At 41.9% G+C, this 19144-nt stretch overlaps 1 protein-coding gene across 4 annotated transcripts in view; it reads right to left on the bottom strand.

Annotated features, from left to right (window-relative positions):
• Positions 1–19144, bottom strand: part of DCUN1D4 (defective in cullin neddylation 1 domain containing 4) — a 66589-nt gene that overhangs the window by 22510 nt on the left and 24935 nt on the right. For all 4 annotated transcript variants that reach the window (XM_061191381.1, XM_061191382.1, XM_061191383.1 and 1 more), the window contains 3 exons: positions 16028–16142; positions 13139–13230; positions 4497–4567 (listed from right to left, as the gene is read on the bottom strand). In XM_061191381.1, coding sequence (XP_061047364.1) covers positions 4497–4567; positions 13139–13230; positions 16028–16142 — 278 coding nt within the window. The remainder of the gene's footprint in view (positions 1–4496; positions 4568–13138; positions 13231–16027; positions 16143–19144) is intronic.

Below are 19144 nucleotides of genomic sequence, written 5' to 3'. Positions count from 1 at the left end.
ACTGTGCAGACATGAGGAACTGTGACAACTCGGGCTTTTGGCACCGCTCGTCACTTTTTCACTCAGCTGCTTGAGAGAAAAGGTGGCACCGAGACAGTGATGGTGAGTTTAATAAATATGTAAAGGTATAAAAGACAAAATTACATTTCCAAGATGCCTCCAACTGGAAGCTCTCCAGGGCTCTTACACAGGGACAGAGCTGAGGCCGCCTGGATTGGGGGATGAGGACGAAGCTCTCCCATCCTGTCTACCTCCAAGACCCAAGACAAGGTGAGGGGTAACTAAAAAAGAAAGTATGCCACTCCTAGAGAGGTAAAGAAGAGGGACAGGGCCTTCCTAAGACCGTCCTAGGAAGCTTTGCCACTCTGCAAGGCTGGCTATCTCTGGACAGTCATTCACACAAAAGAGAACCCGAGTACAAAAGTGGAGCTCACACATACACTGCTGAATGGCTATATGTCCATTTGTTGTAATAAAAAAAAAGAAGGCAATGGGAAGAAAATAAATGTTTCTGTATACAGTTGGCCGGGGACTAGCATACTCTGCATTTGGCAGTTAATCTGATTTCTTTACCCAGGACCTAAATGCTTCATTTCAACTAACAGAAGAACTGCCCCAAACCATTAAACTACAATCCATGTGCCCAAATGGGTCAGATGGTGGTGACGGTGAAAGGAATCGGGGTGACATAACATAAAAAATGAGGCAAGCCAAGAAATGGAAAGCAACCTAAATGTCCATCAACAGATGGAGAAAGAAGATGTGGTACATATAGATAATGGAATACTACTCAGCCATAAAAAAGAATGAAATAATGCCATTTGCAGCAACATGGATGGACCTGGAGATCATCATACTAAGTGAAGTAAGTCAGACAGAGAAAGACAAATACTATATGATATCACTTATATATGGAATCTAAAGTATGACACCAATGAACCTATCTATGAAGCAGAAATAGATTCACAGACACAGAGAACAGACTTACGGCTACCAAAGGGGAAAGGCGGGGGTGGGGAGGGATAAATTAGGAGTTTGGGATTAACATATACACACTACTATATATAAAATAGACCATCAACAAGGACCTACTGTATAGCACAGGGAACTCTACTCAATATTCTGTAATAACCTACATGGGAAAAGAATCTGAAAAGAATAGATACATGTATGTGTACAACTGAATCACTCTACTGCACACCTGAAACTAACACAATGTTGTAAATCAACTATACTCCAATATAAAATAAAAATTAAAAAAAAAAAGAGCATCAACATATTTTTAGGCTGTTATCCCTGAAAATGAATCAAAAAATACAATTTTGCACCTGCCTTATATTATTTTTCGTAATAGAACCAAAGTTTTTAAAATCCCAAACAACAACAAAATGCAAAATAAAAGCATAACACTCTCCACCATAATGAGGCAAGCAGCCACTCAGAAATCACTTTAGATGATTTAATTAGGCCCTGAGAGCCAAAAGGCACATGAAGGACTCCAGAACAACAGCATTCAGGAGGTTCAGAAGGTCTGTCCTTTCAACTGCCAATGAGCTCGTTTGTAGACTAAAAATCTCCAGCTTTGTTTAATTTATAACTGGAAGATTAATGCAAAGCTTTCTCTTGGTGCTGACTTTATGGTTTTCTACTTTGGAGATTAGTATCAGTGAGAACCCAGTAAATCTCTAGGACCTATCAATCAAATATCAATTCAATCAGTACTTACCCATTTTTTTTAAGTCACTAGGTTTTTTAGATTTTAAAAATCTACATTAAAAATCTAGATTACTAATCTAGATTCTAGATAACTAGAACTGATAAGTGAACCAATTTTTCTACATATTATGCACATCACCACAAAATATGATTGTTAAATTGGTTAGAAAATGGTGACTTAAGAGATCAGGGGCCTACTAGGAAGGATTTCCCAGAAAGAAGGCGTTACGTGTTCTTCAAACTATTCACACATTAGTGGATTTTCTCCTCATCCCTCAGCTTTTCTTGGAATTCTGACTCCTATGTATCTATTTACATATTTTCTAATTCAAACTTCATATGTTCTCAAACATTATCTATACTCAATCCTCTATTAGAAGGATTAAAATTTCCACATAAATACTTGTTAAGTTAAAAAAAAAAAAAAAGGTTATGGTAAAGGAACACACATACAAGCATGCATGTAATGTGGCCAAACAGCCAAAGCAGATATTCACAATGGGTACTTCTTTACACAAATAGACCTTTCCCTAGTACAGCTAATAAGGAAGCTAGATACTTAAAGGATTTTGCTGTTACCTTAGTAAATGGAAGTTGAACTGAATTTTACAAGCCTGCTTAAATTTTATAAGCTACAAATATCAGGCAAGGTGAGGGTTTTAAATACTTTAAAGTGCTCACTCATCAATGCAGACAAGCCTCTAAAAAACTATTTTTGTGCTGGTTTTTCAAACAATTTCTGAAATTGGGATGTATCCACAATTGATGGCTTATCAGAATTTACTTAACATTTTTCCTTTTTAGTGATGAATAGAATTAAAAAATTCTATTAGTGGCATCTTAGAATTGAAGTACAGGAATCAATGCTTTGGAATAATAATCTGAATTCAGTCGTTCAGTCTTCTATGTGATTCAACATTTCAAGACTATTTCTACTGCTACAGAAATAGAGAACCAAAGACTCATAATTGCCAAAAAACGATAATAACAGTAGCTATTTTTTATTGAGTACTGGTATTTGGGGCTGAGGAACTTTAAAGAGCTGGGCCTCCCTGTTTTCTCGGTTAGAATCAGTGTCAGCACTCCTCCCACCCGACAGGCCTTCCTGGCCCTGAGAGGAGATGCCCACCTGATCCCTCTCACACTGGCGGCCTGATGCCTCCCAGCCTCCCCACCATCGGGCCCTGCTACCCACCCCTCTGATCACATGCTTATTACTGTCCCCTGGGTGGAAACTCTGGATCTCCTCTCAGGCCGAGCTCACTCTCGCCCCTTTTACACTACTGTCCAGAAAACACTGCCAACCTTGGCCTAGCCCCTGTCAGAAAACTTCCTTCTTAAGGTCAGTGAAATGTTTTTGTCTGTCTATGACTAGGCTATGGACTAGATCAGGCAAAATACTACTGACCCAGCTGTCCCCAAACCTCTGTACCAAACTCAATAATTTATCAAGACACCTGAACTAGATTACATTAAAATAAAAATACAAAACTAAAATCCATGTAGTAAGTTAAAGACAGTCCAAAGGCTCTTTAGAAAATTCACAGTGTTACTTGGGGGGGAAGTGGGAAGGATGGAGGCATAGAAATGGTAACAAAAATTTTTTTTTTAATTAGTTTATTTGTTTGTTTGCTTGTTTTTATTTTTGGCTGCGTTGGGTCTTCATTACTGCGCATGGGCTTTCTCTAGTTGCGGTGAGCGGGGGCTACTCTTTGTTGCGGTGCGCGGGCTTCTCTTGTTGCGGAGCACGGGCTCTAGGCACACGGGCTTCAGTAGTTGTGGCTCACGGGCTCAGTAGTTGTGGCTCGCAGGCTCTAGAGCGCAGGCTCAGTAGTTGTGGGCTTAGTTGCTCCGTGGCATGTGGGATCTTCCCGGGCCAGGGGTCGAACCTGTGTCCCTTGCATTGGCAGGTGGATTCTTAACCACTGCGTCACCAGGGAAGCCCAACAAAATTTTTTTAAAGAAAAAAGTGTGAAGTCTCGAAGAGCATGATATGCATGGGTACCAGATATCTCACCAACAGTCTGAATGAAAGGGATGATCCCTTGAGAGCTCTTCCAGAGCATAAATTCATTCAGGATATAAGAGGTATTTGTTAAATTGGAGGCTGATGTAATATTAAACTGCATAGTTAATGAGTCAGAGCATTTGTATAATGTTTCATTTTGCAGTAAGACAAATGTGGGAATAGGAAAAAATATTCAAAAATAACATGATGATAAGAATTATGCAAAAATAATGAAGCATATAAAAAAACTTCTAATTAAATGTTTTAAAGGAAATACTTAGGGGCTTTACACTAAAAAGCAATCACTTTCTGAGCTAAATTCAACTGGAAATGAAGGAGCTGTGAAAAAACCTTTTTAATTATAACCTATTCAAAACCCTTATGAATAATTAATTATTCAAAGTCCTGGACAAACTCTACATTAGGCTGGAACAACTACGGAGGGGGACAAAGATACACAAAGCCCTCAGTCCCCCAGTTATCCGTCATGGTAGGCACACATGCCCACGCCACTTTTTAAACATCTAGTTTAATTACTTTATTACTGTACCTTTTAGAGACAAGAAATTAAATGAGAGAAAAAAATGACTGACTGTAGTTACACCATACCAATTGCAAAAAAACTTTTGCTTACAAACCAACTTAGAATTGGAACTTATTTCTTAGATTGCCTCATAAAAACTAATGTACCCTTACATCTTCATTGTTGCTTTATTTGCCAAGAGACAAAATCAGATCAACTGATCTACCCAAATTAGTAAGTTAGACTTACATTTTCTGGTTCGACACCAATGTCTTCACAAAATTTCTCCATGCCTTCGGGACCTACAACATCATCAGTACCTGTGATGAAATGCAATTTATAGAAATTAAATCTAACCATGTACATATACTATTACTACTATAGTAGTATTATACTGTTAAAATACTTATTATTAAAGTAAACTTAGATCAAATAACACTTAAAGACCATAAATCCTTTCTGAAGGAAGAAATCACCAAGAATATATTGAAAAATATTCTAGAATTTCAGTTCTATCTTTGAAGGATTCTGTTCTGCACATTTAAGTCAGTTTATGGCCAAGTCCTTCAACCTGTGGACAGATGTACACATAATTTATGTCTAAAGATAAGGCTACAGGCATTCAATTCCTGTTCTTTAAAGTAGCTTAAATCTCTATTCTTATTTTGGTAATAATTTCAACACATACAGTAATTTTTGAAAACACAGCAAACCACCACCTAATATTCTTTATAAAACTAATTGGGAGATAACATAATTGTTTCTTTTACACAGAAAAAAAACCAAGCAGTCTTTTTGTTCTAGACAAGGCAATAACCCCTTTCTTCACATTCCACATTATCTCTGTTTCTTCCTGAAAGAACTGTCCCCATGTCCCAGCTCTACTGTAGCCCCCATTCGTTCTTCAACCACTGCAATCTGGTTTTTGCTCATCTCCCTCCACTGCAACTCTTCTTGCCAAGGTCACCAATAAACTCCTAATCGCCACATCCAGTAGACACAGTCCATCTTTATTTTATGTGGCTTCTCTGTGGTAGCTGAGATTATCCTCCTGTAGCGTCTCAATGGGGGCACCACCAGAAATAGAAACTGAGGCATCATCCTGGAGTCCCCCCTTCTCCTACATTCTCCAGGGCCAATCAGTTACCAAGTGTGCTGCCAATTTTACTTTCCAAATATTTCTTAACTGCACTGACCTGTTCAGATGTCATTCTCTCACTTAGATGACCACAGCAGTCTCCTCAGGATCTCCCTAATTCCAGAGCCTCACCCCCCTCGGACCCATCCCTTACAAAGCCACCTGGAGGGGCCACCTCAAACACAAACTCTTTCGATTTTAAGTTCCCTACTACCTACGGATAAAGTCCAAAGTCTCTGGCATATCAAATAAGGTTCTCTATGATCTACCGCGTCCCTTCCTCTTCAGCCTCATAGCTTTCCACCTTCGTATCAAGTTTCTTGGAAATAAAAGAATCAAATAGATATTGCTGAATAAAAATTAAGATCCAGAAATACCGACCCATTGTTTGCTATGCACACACATCCTGACACATACCCAACGCAGTACTAACTCTTTGTGGCCTCAGCCCATCTCCCTCTCCCCATCTTCCCATGCCAGCTTCTTCAATCTTTAAGACAGGAACCATACAGGCAGTCCTCCCAATCTCCCCACCCCCAGCAGCGGAGGCTGGGTCAGGCAGTCCTCTGTGACCCCGTGCAATGCTAGGAATGATTTTCTCACATTTGCATTAAGTCCCAACTCATCTACCTTTCCTTCTAAGTTCCTCAAGTGTAAGAGCTATTTATTCTTTTTTTTAAAAAAAGAAAAAATTTTATTTATTTGGCTGCGTTGGGTCTTAGTTGTGGCACACGGGATCTTTTACTTGCGGCATGCAGGATCTTTAGTTGCGGCATGTGGGATCTAGTTACCTGACCAGGGATCGAACCTGGGCCCCCTGCATTGGGAGCACAGAGTCTTAGCCACTGGACCACACAAGAATCACTCTACAATCTTCCATAGCCTTCAGATCTAGCAAGCTGCCAAGACCAGCAGGATCCACCATCTGAAAATGTCTCAGTTTCATTCAGATATTATCTACCGGGCACACCCTGGAGCGATGCACTGTAGAAGTGGCTAAAGAGGAGTAATACATGGTCCTTGCCCTCCAGGAAGGGAGACAAAGCATAAGAGTAATTTCAATACAGTAATAACTAGATCACAATAAATGTGTAAGGTGGTTGTTCTCAACAAAGGATGACTATTAAAATCACCTTGGACAGTCTTGTGTCACTTTTCTGCTTCTAATCCTTGGCTCCCCCTGTAGTCCAAACTCAGGCTCTTTCACATAATCTAGCCAGAGCAAATACTTTTTCTGCATGTGTTACTTTCCTTTTAATCACAAATGTGCTACTTTGTTACAAAGAGTTTTATTTCACATATTCAAATCTGTTACCTTTTTCTGGGACTTTCTTTTTTCTCCTTTTATTTTACATGTTTTTCTATGAATTCTTAATTTTTTTATCTTGATTATGGAGGGAAAATCAAATAAAAGTTTACTTAATTTTTAACTTCGTTTTGTGGGCAACATTAATACATGAACATGATATAAAATTTCATTTAAAAGTAAAACTGAAAATAAAAATGTTAAAAAAGCAAAAGTTTCCCCCTAACTTCTCTCTACTCCCCAGAGATGACCACTTATTAAAGAATTTCTGGGACTTCCCTGGTGGTCCAGTGGTAAAGAATCCGCCTGCCAATGCAGGGGACACGGGTTCGATCCCTGGTCAGGGAACTAAGATCCCACATGCCGCGGAGCAACTAAGCCAGCGGGCCGCAACTACCGAGCCCATGCGCCTCAACCAGAGAGCCCACGTGCCGCAAACTACAGAGCCCATAAATAAATAAAAGAGTTTCTTTAAGAACCCTTCCCCAAATAAGCCATTCTATAAATTCTACCTGCAGAATGTATATACATATTTATTTAGTTTCTAAGTTTTTCAGGCAATTCTCTTTGGCTTTCCAGGTACACAACAATTCAATCATTTCACCTTCAACGAATGATCATTTTTGCCTCCTCCTTTCCTGTATTCATGCCCCTTCTTTCTTTCTCTTACCTTAGCATTAGCTAATAACTCCCAAAACAATGGCAAATAAGAAGAGTGAGAGTGGGCATCTTTATCTCATTCTTGACTCAAATGAAAATACAGTTAGCATTTTATCACTTGGGTTTGAGTGTGCATAGCCCCGCATGTGGGCGCTCATGTGTATATTACACAAACGATATATGAAGCCAGTCACACGGTGAAATGTTCAAATAAAGAAGTCCAAGTAAAATAGAGTAAAAAGAGAAAGCCTGCCTTCTTCCTTTCCTTACGAGACAGGTATGTATCCTCCCAGACCTTTTTGCTGTGTATTTATGTATGTGCAAATATATGGTGAAATGCAGCCCTGAATTTGTTTATCTATACACATGGGTTCATACTGTACCTATAAATTCTACACCTTGCTTTTTTCACCGACTGTGTCTGATAATCTTCCTGTGAGAACACCTAGCTGACACACTTTACATTACCCCCCTGTAGGTGACTGTGTGTGTGTGTATCCCATGTTTCATAGTTCTTTTCCTCATTCCACTACTGTAAAGTATTTAGGCTGTGACATTAAAGAGTAATTATTCTCATATGGAAGTATCCATCTATTACTATTTTGCTAAGAGCTTTGGTTGTAGGAACAGATGACTCTTTGGTATCTACTGACAGGACTCATTGGCAGGTGGTTGCACAGAGCAGAGAAAAAAAAAGGTACTTTATAATCTTAAAAAAATTTTTGTCTTTGGCTTCTATTCTTCGTGATTTAAAAAAGCTCTTTTACTGCAACCTATTCTTGAGCCTGGCAAGCCACCTGCCCTTCCCCTGCCTGTGCACAGGGTCCTGGGGTCTCCCAGCTGGCTGTCCCACTCACACCCCCTCCAACCTGGCCTCCTCTCCCTGTCAATGCTCATTACAATGACGATGCTTCTCATTTGTTTGTCTGTTTGCCACACCAGAAAATAAGCTCTGAGTACAGCACTTCTGTCATCCACACACCAGAGCCTGGCACGTAGCAGGCCCTCAAAGGTTGGCTGAGGTACACTGGGCAGTGGTAAACATTAAGTTAGCCATGCTTTTTTCTTTTTTCCACATTTTATGCAATGCCATTGTCATATTACTTATATACACGTGCACTTGTGTATTTGAAAAGAGCAAGGTTTTAACAATATGATCTGCAACGGCATGACTCATATGATTTTAATATTTTATCCTAAAAATATTAAATATAGCTTATCAGTCAACATTACTTAAAGGCTACCCATAATCCTGCTATCTACAACAACTTTTCCTTTTTTCTCATTATCATTCCCATGTACACATTTAGATCTATTTGTGATCACATTGTTCATTGGGATTATGGGTGTATTTACACTAGATTTATCATTTTACCTGTAGAATTGAACAATCTTAATCTAATAAATAGGCTACTGGTTAACACAAAGTGGATTAAAAGTGGGTTTGAGGGAGATGGTTTAAAAGCTATAGAATGCCCTGGTGAAAGATACTAGAGGTACATTTAGAAGGCAGATATACTGACAATAATCTAGAAAAAAGTGGTCCTCCCACTTTCACTGCCATTTTAAGCAGGGGCCCCTAACTAAATATACTTAACCCTTTCATGAGAGCCCAAGACGCTCATGGCAGAGTTTCCATAATCACACCATGCTGCATCACTGGGGCAAACGGGGCCACGCTGTCTCCTTTGCCAAGAAACCTTTGTCAGCAAAACCTTTGTCTCCTTTGTCTCTTAGCACCTGTTTCTGGTCCCAAATCTCACTTTGGTAAACCAAGAAACAATTCTGCTATAGAACCTAATCCAAAGTAGAGATGAAGGGCCTACAGTCAGGACTTGTAGAACTTTTATGACCTACATGTGTGAGCTTTAGTGTGACTCTGAAATGTTGGCACTTGTGTATCTGGTCTCATCTCTTACTCTTAGATATATTTCAGAAAGTGGAAGTTATTAGATAAATCATTTATGTAAAACTGGTTATTATAATGAAAAGAAATGGGATTCCAGTTTCAGACGGAGGTCTAAGTAAGACACTCCCCCAATCTTGCCCCCAGCAATCCTTTCTAAAGTCACAGAGGACTCAAGTACCAAAGTACAAAAGGGAGTAAGCCTATAACCACAGAGAACAGGACAAGAGTCCCAGTGGAGAGCGTTTCATTTATTAAATCTCTGAGAATCAGAAACTGAGTTGACAGGGATTTAAAAAGGTGAGAGGCTGCATCACAGGATGTGCAAAAGAGGGCTGGGACTAACTGGCCACGCAGGAGCTGGGGGGAGCTGGGCTCAGGCTAAAGGAGCGCAGAGGGCAGAGGGCAGAGGACAGGGCAAGGGTGGAACTGAGAACTCTGGAAAGAACTAAGGTCCATCTGTGTAGCACAACTGCACCACCAAGGCCCCTACCACCCTCCACTCCACTCCGGATTCAGTGCAGGGAGTCAACCAAAAGCAGGTGGCTCTCTGCGAGGGAACACGAGCACAGCGAGGGGGCAGGCCCTCACCCTAGCACAGGGGGCCCATGGCCTCACTGTCTGCTCCCACAGACTTGCCCAGAGCACAACCTTCCAGGGACTTCTTGCTGTGCATTTTTCTTGAATAATACTTATCTTCAGTTTTTATTCATGTAGTTGGGATATTAAAAAATGAGGACTTCCCTGGTGGCGCAGTGGTTAAGAATCCGCCTGCCAATGCAAGGGACACAGGTTCAAGCCCTGGTCCGGGAAGATCCCACATGCCGTGGAGCAACTAAGCCTGTTCACCACAACTACTGAGCCTGAGCTCTAGAGCCCGTGTGCCACAACTACTGATCCCACGTGCCACAACTACTGAAGCCTGCACGCCTACAGCCCGTGCTCCACAACAAAGAGAAGCCACCACAATGAGAAGCCTGAGCACCGCACTGAAGAGTAGCCCCCGCTCACCACAACTAGAGAAAAGCCCACGCCCAGCAACGAAGACCCAACGCAGTCAAAAATAAATAAATAAATTAATTAATTTTTTAAAAAAAGAAAGCAGGTGCCAGTTGTTCTCAATTTCAAGCTATTTTCCCTGATAAAATACAAAGAAAGCAAAAAAAGGGGGGGGCATTAATAAAAATAGGGATAGCCACACCCACATAAACTTCTCTCAGTGATGAAATCCCAAGGAACCACCTGGCAGGGGCCTCAAGGAACCTAAAGAATGTGGCTTAATCTTTATCCCAAATGTCATCTTTCAGAGCCAGAGAAAAGCAAACAAGAAGGAAAACTGTACCTTGCTTCCTTTTAAAAGAAAACAGAAGTGTGGTTTTTACTATGGAAAAATTCATATTTGCTTATAAAGGAAGACACAAAAATATCAAAAGAGCTGTGCTATGGTGGTGGGATTAAGTATACTTTTTCTGTTTAAACTTTCTTTTTTATAATATATTTCATAACAATAAATGTGAACCAATATGAGAAAGCAAGAGATCTTCATAATCAAACTGATATGAACAGGAGAAAACGTTCCATCAGACCCAAGTACTGAACACCTGGAAATGTGCTAACCACTTTCACAAAACGTCTTCAAGAGATTCATGTTCTCAAGACCTAGACATGAAAACAGATAAATTCTAATACTATATAAGTGTCTGTACCATGTGTCTGTGCCCTGCAAACAAAATCCAGCTCAAACTAGTTCAAGTAATGAAAGAGAATTCACTAGAAGGATATTGGGGTAGCTCACAAAAATCCAAAAAACTACAGGAATCAGGATCGCATCCTTTCAAGTCTACCACCAGAAGAGAAAGATGCTCTTCTCCCAGCTTCAATCTGAAAACCCTAGGAAATTTTATCTGATTGTCCTGACCTGGGTTACCTGGCAGCCCCTGGAACAATCTCTGTGGCCAAAGGTGCAAGACTTTTATCAGAAAAAGGGTAGAGTAGGGGTAGGAGGAAAACACTGGCCCCAGGAGGAATCCTCATTTTGATACCCAATAAAAGGGTATCAAGGGCTTCCCTGGTGGCGCAGTGGTTGAGAATCTGCCTGCCAATGCAGGGGACACGGGTTCCAGCCCTGGTCTGGGAAGATCCCACATGCCGCGGAGCGAATAGGCCCGTGAGCCACAACTACTGAGCCTGCGCGTCTGGAGCCTGTGCTCCGCAACAAGAGAGGCCGCGATAATGAGAGGCCCGCGCACCGCGATGAAGAGTGGCCCCCACTTGCCACAACTAGAGAAAGCCCTCGCACAGAAACGAAGACCCAACACAGCCAAAAATAAATTAATTAATTAATTAATTTAAAAAAAAAAAAAAGGGTATCAAAACCAGTTATGAACAATGTCCTTCCTGTAAGAGTACAAAGAAGGCTATTAAGCTAAGTAAGCTAAGAGATGCATAGCAGCTTGCCATATGGAAAAGTGGAGAAAAACACTCCAGGCAAAGGGATGGCACTGAGTTAGTTGTCTTTTATCCTGTAGGTAGCAGGGATTTTTAAGTGGGGGGCAAGGGTGCAGCAGATTGTTAGGGAATGACATGTATGATCTGTTCAGTTTATTTTATTTTATTTTTTTTATTTATTTATTTTTAAACATCTTTATTGAAGTATAATTGCTTTACAATGGTGTGTTAGTTTCTGCTTTATAACAAAGCGAATCAGTTATACATATACATATGTTCCCATATCTCTTCCCTCTTGCATCTCCCTCCCTCCCACCCTCCCTATCCCACCCCTCTAGGTGGTCACAAAGCACCGAGCTGATCTCCCTGTGCTATGCGGCTGCTTCCCACTAGCTATCTATTTTACATTTGGTTGTGTATATATGTCCATGACACTCTCTCACCCTGTCACATCTCACCCCTCCCCCTCCCCATATCCTCAAGTCCATTCTCTAGTAGGTCTGTGTCTTTATTCCCATCTTGCCACTAGGTTCTTCATGACCTTTTTTTTTTTTTTTCCTTAGATTCCATATATATGTGTTAGCATACTGTATTTCTTTTTCTCTTTCTGACTTACTTCACTCTGTATGACAGACTCTAACTCCATCCACCTCATTACAAATACCTCCATTTCATTTCTTTTTATGTTCAGTTTATTATTTTTTTTTTCAAATAATACAACAGGAAACACATAGAACCCGACTGGGAGTAGAGACTGATGTCAAGAAAACTGGTTTGAAGGTCACTGGAACTGTCAAGTTGATAAGTTATGATAGGGCCAGAAATATGGTGGGGAAGAGGAAAGGTAAAAGAGCCTTCAGTTCAAACTCGCCTGAAAATTCTTCTTTCCCCCTTTTTTACACATACACAGCCACAAAAACAAACAAACCCTTTATTTCAGTATTACATTATCCAACCAATTATAATAAGTTGTAAAAATGGGATTGGATTGAAGACATTTTAAATGACAAAACAAACACTGTCTGCCAAATGATCTTTCAAAATAGAGACACAATATAAGAAATTCCATTGCGCTACATAAAGGTTCAAAGCAGCAAAGCTTATTTTAACTTGGATGCATAAACCAAATAGTCACCCATTACCAGCATTCTCAAGAGGTTTCCTAGCAATCCAAAGTATTTCTCCCAAGTACATTTCATCTTTTCAGTTCCCTTCTAGTGTTCTGAATTCTTTGGCTTAGCTGCTGGCTATAAATAGGACATTTGGTGATTTGTTTCAACTGTGTTCCCTCCCGAAAACAGGGAGACACACACACACACACACACACACACACCCCAAATTCGAAAAGTACTCCTTTTTAATTCTTTAATCTCCTCTAAGGCACTCCTTATTTTTATGAGGCTCAGTCTTAGATGATATAAATGATTACCTACCTGCATATTCATAGAACCATTCTAAGCACCTCTTACTTGAAAAGGCTTCTTCTTCAGTCTTTATTCTAGTTGTATCATATTTTCTATACATGCTAGAAATCAAGAAAGGGGTTTTAAGTTATTTAAAGTAAAGATACTGAGTTTTTTTAAGTAGCAAATAGTTTTTATTCTTTTACCCAACCAGACATCTATTCAGTCAGTATTTCATGTATATTTAAAATATTTCACTTCTTGCATTTGGAAGCTTCAGCTTTTATAGCTATAGTTTTAAACACAGTCATACCCAGTATAAAATTAAATGGTAAGTACTTAATACAGGTTTTTCTCTGGTGAACAAACAATCAGTAAAAACTGAAGAGAACAAGTATTTAATACACTCCTCTCTACCTCTCTAGCAAGAACTAACTACAGAACACTAGTGATAACAGCAAGAAATGTGGATGGTGTTTCTTCAACTGGTGACCCTAGGACTCACTCATGTCTCTGCAACAAGTTCTCCTGACTCCAGTGCCATACGAGTCAGGCTGGGCAGAGCATGGACTAAGGAAGAACCTGGCAGTATTAGACACCTCCAAGGAACTTGTCAAGCAAATAAAAAGAAACATCAAATTATGTCCAAGTCTCCAGGAAAAAAACCTCAGTAAAATGAAGTACAGAGAACCCTTGGCTTCTGCCCTTCTCCTATCACGCCCTCGCATTGTGGAAATGACACATAAGCTGGAGAACTGAGTCAGCAAGCACAGCAGCCTCCGCCTGCCAACACTGTGACCCTCGGCAGGGATTCCTTACTTCATGATGACACGGGGCTGAGAACCAAGACAGGCCCTACTTGGGGAGGGGAGAAGCAGCAGTACTTTTAAAATAGTGATTCTGATAGAAAAATTATGAGTATTTATATATAAACTGTCTAAATAGTTATATAAACATTTGTGAATACAGTTTTTATTTACATAGCATATAATATAAAATCATGTATAATTCTTTTTAAAAGAGCATTCATTCATGATCAAGACTTTCACCAGAATATCTGTATATACCGCTGATCAGAGATTCTGGGTTTTAATACCCAGAAAACCCCCAAAACATGGTTATAAAGTATTAAGATACTGAAACCGCAAACCACCAGTTTTGTATTTCTTCTATAAAAAGTAGCCATCCCACCTGGAAACAAAGGTGGATACTGCCCAGGGGTTCAAACAGATTTGCCTGGACATCCTATCTCAGCTGGGCCTGGACATCCTATCTCAGCTCAAAGTCTGTTAACTAGTCAATATCCTGGAGATCTCTATATGACACTGTAACGACTGAATCACTTAAAAATACTCTACATAGAAAAGGACAATGGAATAACATTCAGAAAAAAGAAAAAGATACCAATACATGCTATTACATGGATGAACCTCAAAAAAATTATGCTAAGTGAAAGAAGCGAGGCACAAAAAGACCATTGACGTGAACTGTTCAGCAAAGGCAAATCGTAGGGACAGAAAGTGAATTCGTGGTTTCCTGGGGCTGGGAATAGGCACAGGGATGGACTGTGAATGGGCGTCAAGGCTCCAACTGGGGTGATGGGAACCTTCTAAGATTGGTTTGCAGTGATGGCTGCACAACTCCAACAACTCTGTAAAGATCACTGGACTGTACACTTAAAATTGTATACATCATGGTATGTAGATAAAGTTGTTTTTCAAAAAAGACCAAGAATGAAACCCGGATAACGCTACAGCTCCCCATCCCCTAGGTGACTGATGAAATGCTATCAATGAGAGTACCTCGCACCCTTCTGCAACTCAATTACCAGTTTTTAAACTGGCTTCAGGGCTTCCCTGGTGGCGCAGTGGTTAAGAATCCGCCACGGGTTCGAGCCCTGGTCCGGGAAGATCCCACGTGCCGCGGAGCAACTAAGCCCGTATGCCACAGCTACTGAGCCTGCGCTCTAGAGCCCGCGTGCCACAGCTACTGAAGCCCGCCCGCCTACAGCTTGTGCTCCGCAACAAGAGAAGCCACCGCAATGAGAAGCCCGCGCACCACAACGAAGAGTAGCCCCCACTCGCTGCAGCTAGAGAAAGCCCGCGTGCAGCAACGAAGACCAAACACAGCCAAAAATAAATAAATAAATTTATTAAAAAAAAAAAAAGAAAGAAGCAGAAAAATCTCATCTAATTCCCTCGATTTATCGATGTGGCAATTCAGGCCACATAAGTGAAGTGAAGTGACCTACAGAGCCAGAATGGAGGAAGATGGGAAAAGGCAGAAAAGATTAAAATCTGGGTGAAACAGTAAAGATGCCTAAAATAAGCAAGTCTAATGGACCTTGGGAGTTACCAAAATTAACAGTTCACTTGTCTGAAAGAGAAGTGGTTTCAACAGTCTTGTTTTTCATGGTTTCTAACAAATGCTCACTCTTCTGAGAAGAAATGTCAGCTCAGCTAATATTCCAGGCAGGCTTAGAGCATTTGGTGCAGGCAGCTCTCTCCAGCCACGCAGCCCAGGTCCTGGCAAAGGCAGCTACAGGATTCCTGCGGTTGTAGGCAGTGAGTGAGACGCTCTTAAAGAAGAGATACGTACCAATCCTGAGGTCCTCAACAGGCACAGAGGGCAAGCTCTTAAAAGCAAAGAAAGAAACTCTACACCAGTTTTGATGGATCAATGGACTGAGATAAAACTTGAATTTCTAAGAACTCAGGTTACCTAACTTGTTTTTGTTTCATAAGCCCACACGTTAAGTAAGTATCACGAAAAATTACACTTTGAAAGTTTTCCTGGCAGAACCAAAACAATATTCCAGTTGGCATTTGTACGCTTAGAAGACCCACACTGGGCTTGGGTAGAAAGGTGCCTCTTCGACACATATGCCATCAATGTGGTTCCACTGTCTCTGCGACGTACCTATCGTGTCTACTTTTCTTGGCAGATAAATCATCTCCAGAAGCAGGTCTTCTCTTTTTCCTCGGCGGCATCACTTTACTAAAGCAGTCCGAAGAACTGCAAGACCGCAGACTTCCTACAAAACAGAGTGAAGAGCACAAAAGTAAGGGATGCCACGTCGAAACCCTTCCAAAGAATATCGGCGCTAAATGAAGAGCTTTCACAACTTACATTGCAAAGGGTTTAGATGTTATCTGTAAACACGAAAAAATGAAAAGTGAAAAACTGGTTTTCAGTTCTTCTTTGAGAAAATGTTAGAGTCAAGAAATAAACCTAGCAATGACACAAATAAGTTAATAGTGCCCCCAAAAAACACACCAGAAATGAAGTTATAGTAACTTCAGTTTACTCTCCAAAAATACTAATATAAATCATCTAAGCTTCCGGCTTCCTTTACACATCAACATTCCTTCAGAAGGAAGTGCACTGCTATCTCATTTCTGTACTTCATTAGGCAAGGCCAGCTCGACTGGTGACCTTGGGTCTAAAATACATACAAGTACATCAGTCCCAACACTCTTAAGCTTCAAGGAATATCTGATTTTTAAAAAAAAACCAGAATTTGGATTTTTGGGGCAAAAGCCTGACATGATCTTGAGCAAAACTTCCATAAAAATTTTTAATTTGTTTCTGCCACTTTCAGTCAGGGTTTTCAGAAGCATTAACTTTCATTTGGTAAAAGATATTAAAACGTAACAACAACATGGAACACCTATGGAAACCTTACGGTAAGCCAGGCCCTGCCCTTAACACTTACATGTATGACACCTCGCTTAACCTCACAACAAGCTTACGAAAAAAGAATAATCGTTACTGCTTATGCAGATAAGAAAACAGAGGCAGAGAGGGGTCAGGTAAGGGGCAAAACTGGAATTCAAACCCGGACAGTCTCACTTCAGACTGTCTTAAACCATTATAAATTACAAGACAATTATAACATAATTAAAATACCCATCTTGGCACAAGTACTATCAGAGATATTATGTCACTTGGTTCCCACAATAACCCTGAATGACAGGCAGGGCAGAGTTCATTATCTCTACTGACCGATGGTAAAAACTAAGGCTTAGGCATTCAAGAGACTTTCCAAGGTCTCGGAAGTGCTAAGTGGGGAAATCTGGACTGCACGCCCTCCTCCTTCCACTGGTGCCTTGGTGGGAGGGCCCAGGGCCCTCAGTGAGCCGTTGGGACAAGGCAGCACCGGGCGATAGGGTCTGAGTGCTCTGCATTCAATGGATGAGCGCCAGCTCCTCACCTAGCCATGTGGCTCAGTCAGTCAGTGACCTATTCTGGGTCTCTGGTTCATCATCTGAAGAATGAGAACATGAGATCTACCTCTCCGGAGTTTTATGAGGGAAAAATATCCATTCAACACGTGCTCACGTGGCCAAGTGTTGCGAGTAGACAGATGTTGGGATCTGAGTGCCACCAGGGAGGTGTGTGCTCAGGCTGGACCTCCACATTGACCCAATCCTCACAACCACCCCATTCTTACGAATGAGGAAACTCAGGCAGACAGATGAAGCGGCAGCCGGAAGGCAGCAGGTGAAGTCGAGGATGGAGCCCAAGCAGCTCGGCGGCGAGGCCAAGCTCCCCACCACCACTCACTGCCGCCTCCACGCAGCCTCAGCAGCAGAGACTGAGAAGCAGGGGACTAAGGCCAGAGCCCAGGGAGTGTGGATATTCGGGGGCTGGGAAAAGAGGGTGAAGAGCTGGGTGGGGAGAAAACCTGGGCGAATGTAACACTCCCGGAGGCCAAAGGAGGAGGAGTGCACAGGGCGGTGGCAGCAGTCGGATGCAGAAGCAAGAGGCTGGGGAAGGATGTGAGCGGAGGGTGTGATCCCAGTGAATGTGGACAGTTCTCTCTAGAAAGCGGTTCAGAAGGCAGGGAGAGAGTTGTCAGTAGCTGACAGTCCCAACCTGGTAAGCGCAATGGTCGGGACTGGACCCTAAATCTCAGGACATACTCAGGCTTCCACCACCACGCTAAGTTCCCGGGCGATGCGCTTCAGGAACAGACCAGCCGACAGCACCTCTTCTGCCACGAACCAGGACGACAGCGCGAACGAGGCGTGGGCCCAGCACCGGGTACTGGACCCTGCCTGCTCCTTCGGCCAGAGGCAGCGCCCACCAGGCTGAAAAGACGACGATCCTCAGCCACCCCCCGGGGCCCAACAACGGAGCGAGTAGGAGGTTCTTCAGAGACACAAGGCACGCCCATATCTCTCTCCCCACAACAGCCGCAAATCAAGAAGAGAGAGAGCCAGAGAACGTGCTGCCCACCACACACGCCCCGCTCATCCTCCCGGTGAAACGGCAGTCCTGTTTACACTGAAGCGCGCAGAAAGGTCTGAAGAGGTGCACGGAGACCCAAGCTTTTGCAGACTGCCAACGGTCAAGATTTATTCTTGTCCGTTAATGCCTCGGGGTGGGGCTTGCAGAATGAAAAAGTAGGTCCCGCCTTTCCGGAAAGCCTGCCACGCTGCTCAGAAATGAGTCTGCCTTCAACCTCGAGGCTTGCTTCTCCCGCCTTGGATGTGCACGTCTGAAGAAAAGACACCGTCTCCTGGTACTGGTCACGGTCGGGTTCTGAGCATCTGTTCCGGGAGGAACCTCTCCCTCCCACCAGCGTTTGCAGAACACAGAGGAAATGCACTCATCTCCTCAGCGCATGGGAAGATGAACACCATTTAAAATAATGTCTTCACCAATATTCACCAATAAAGATCAATCCACCAGCTCCTCTACTATTTGCCTCTTCATATAAACACTGGCATAATGTCTTGCTTTCACGGATTCCTACTTGACAAGAGTATCAAGTTTCTGGTAAACATACAAACATCATAAAGTAACTAACTTTTTCAACTTTTTTTTCTTACTGTTGAAGTTCCACAAATCGCTTTTCCTGGTGTAAAACTTACTCGTGTTCTAGCCCCAAAGCATCCCAAATTTGGCATTTTGTTCTTTCACTTATTCCCGTGGCGTTCGTTCAGACCTCTCTGCTCTAATCATCGGCATAAGCAAGTGACTGTTAGGGGCCACCCTTCACAAGGAAACGGCGTCTGTTCGTCCCCGGTT

This window comes from Eubalaena glacialis, chromosome 5, assembly GCF_028564815.1.
Source record: "Eubalaena glacialis isolate mEubGla1 chromosome 5, mEubGla1.1.hap2.+ XY, whole genome shotgun sequence".
In the NCBI taxonomy this organism is placed as follows: Eukaryota; Metazoa; Chordata; class Mammalia; order Artiodactyla; family Balaenidae; genus Eubalaena; species Eubalaena glacialis.
The sequence above is the reverse complement of the archived record's forward strand: the minus strand, read 5'-3'. Positions and strand labels throughout refer to the sequence as shown.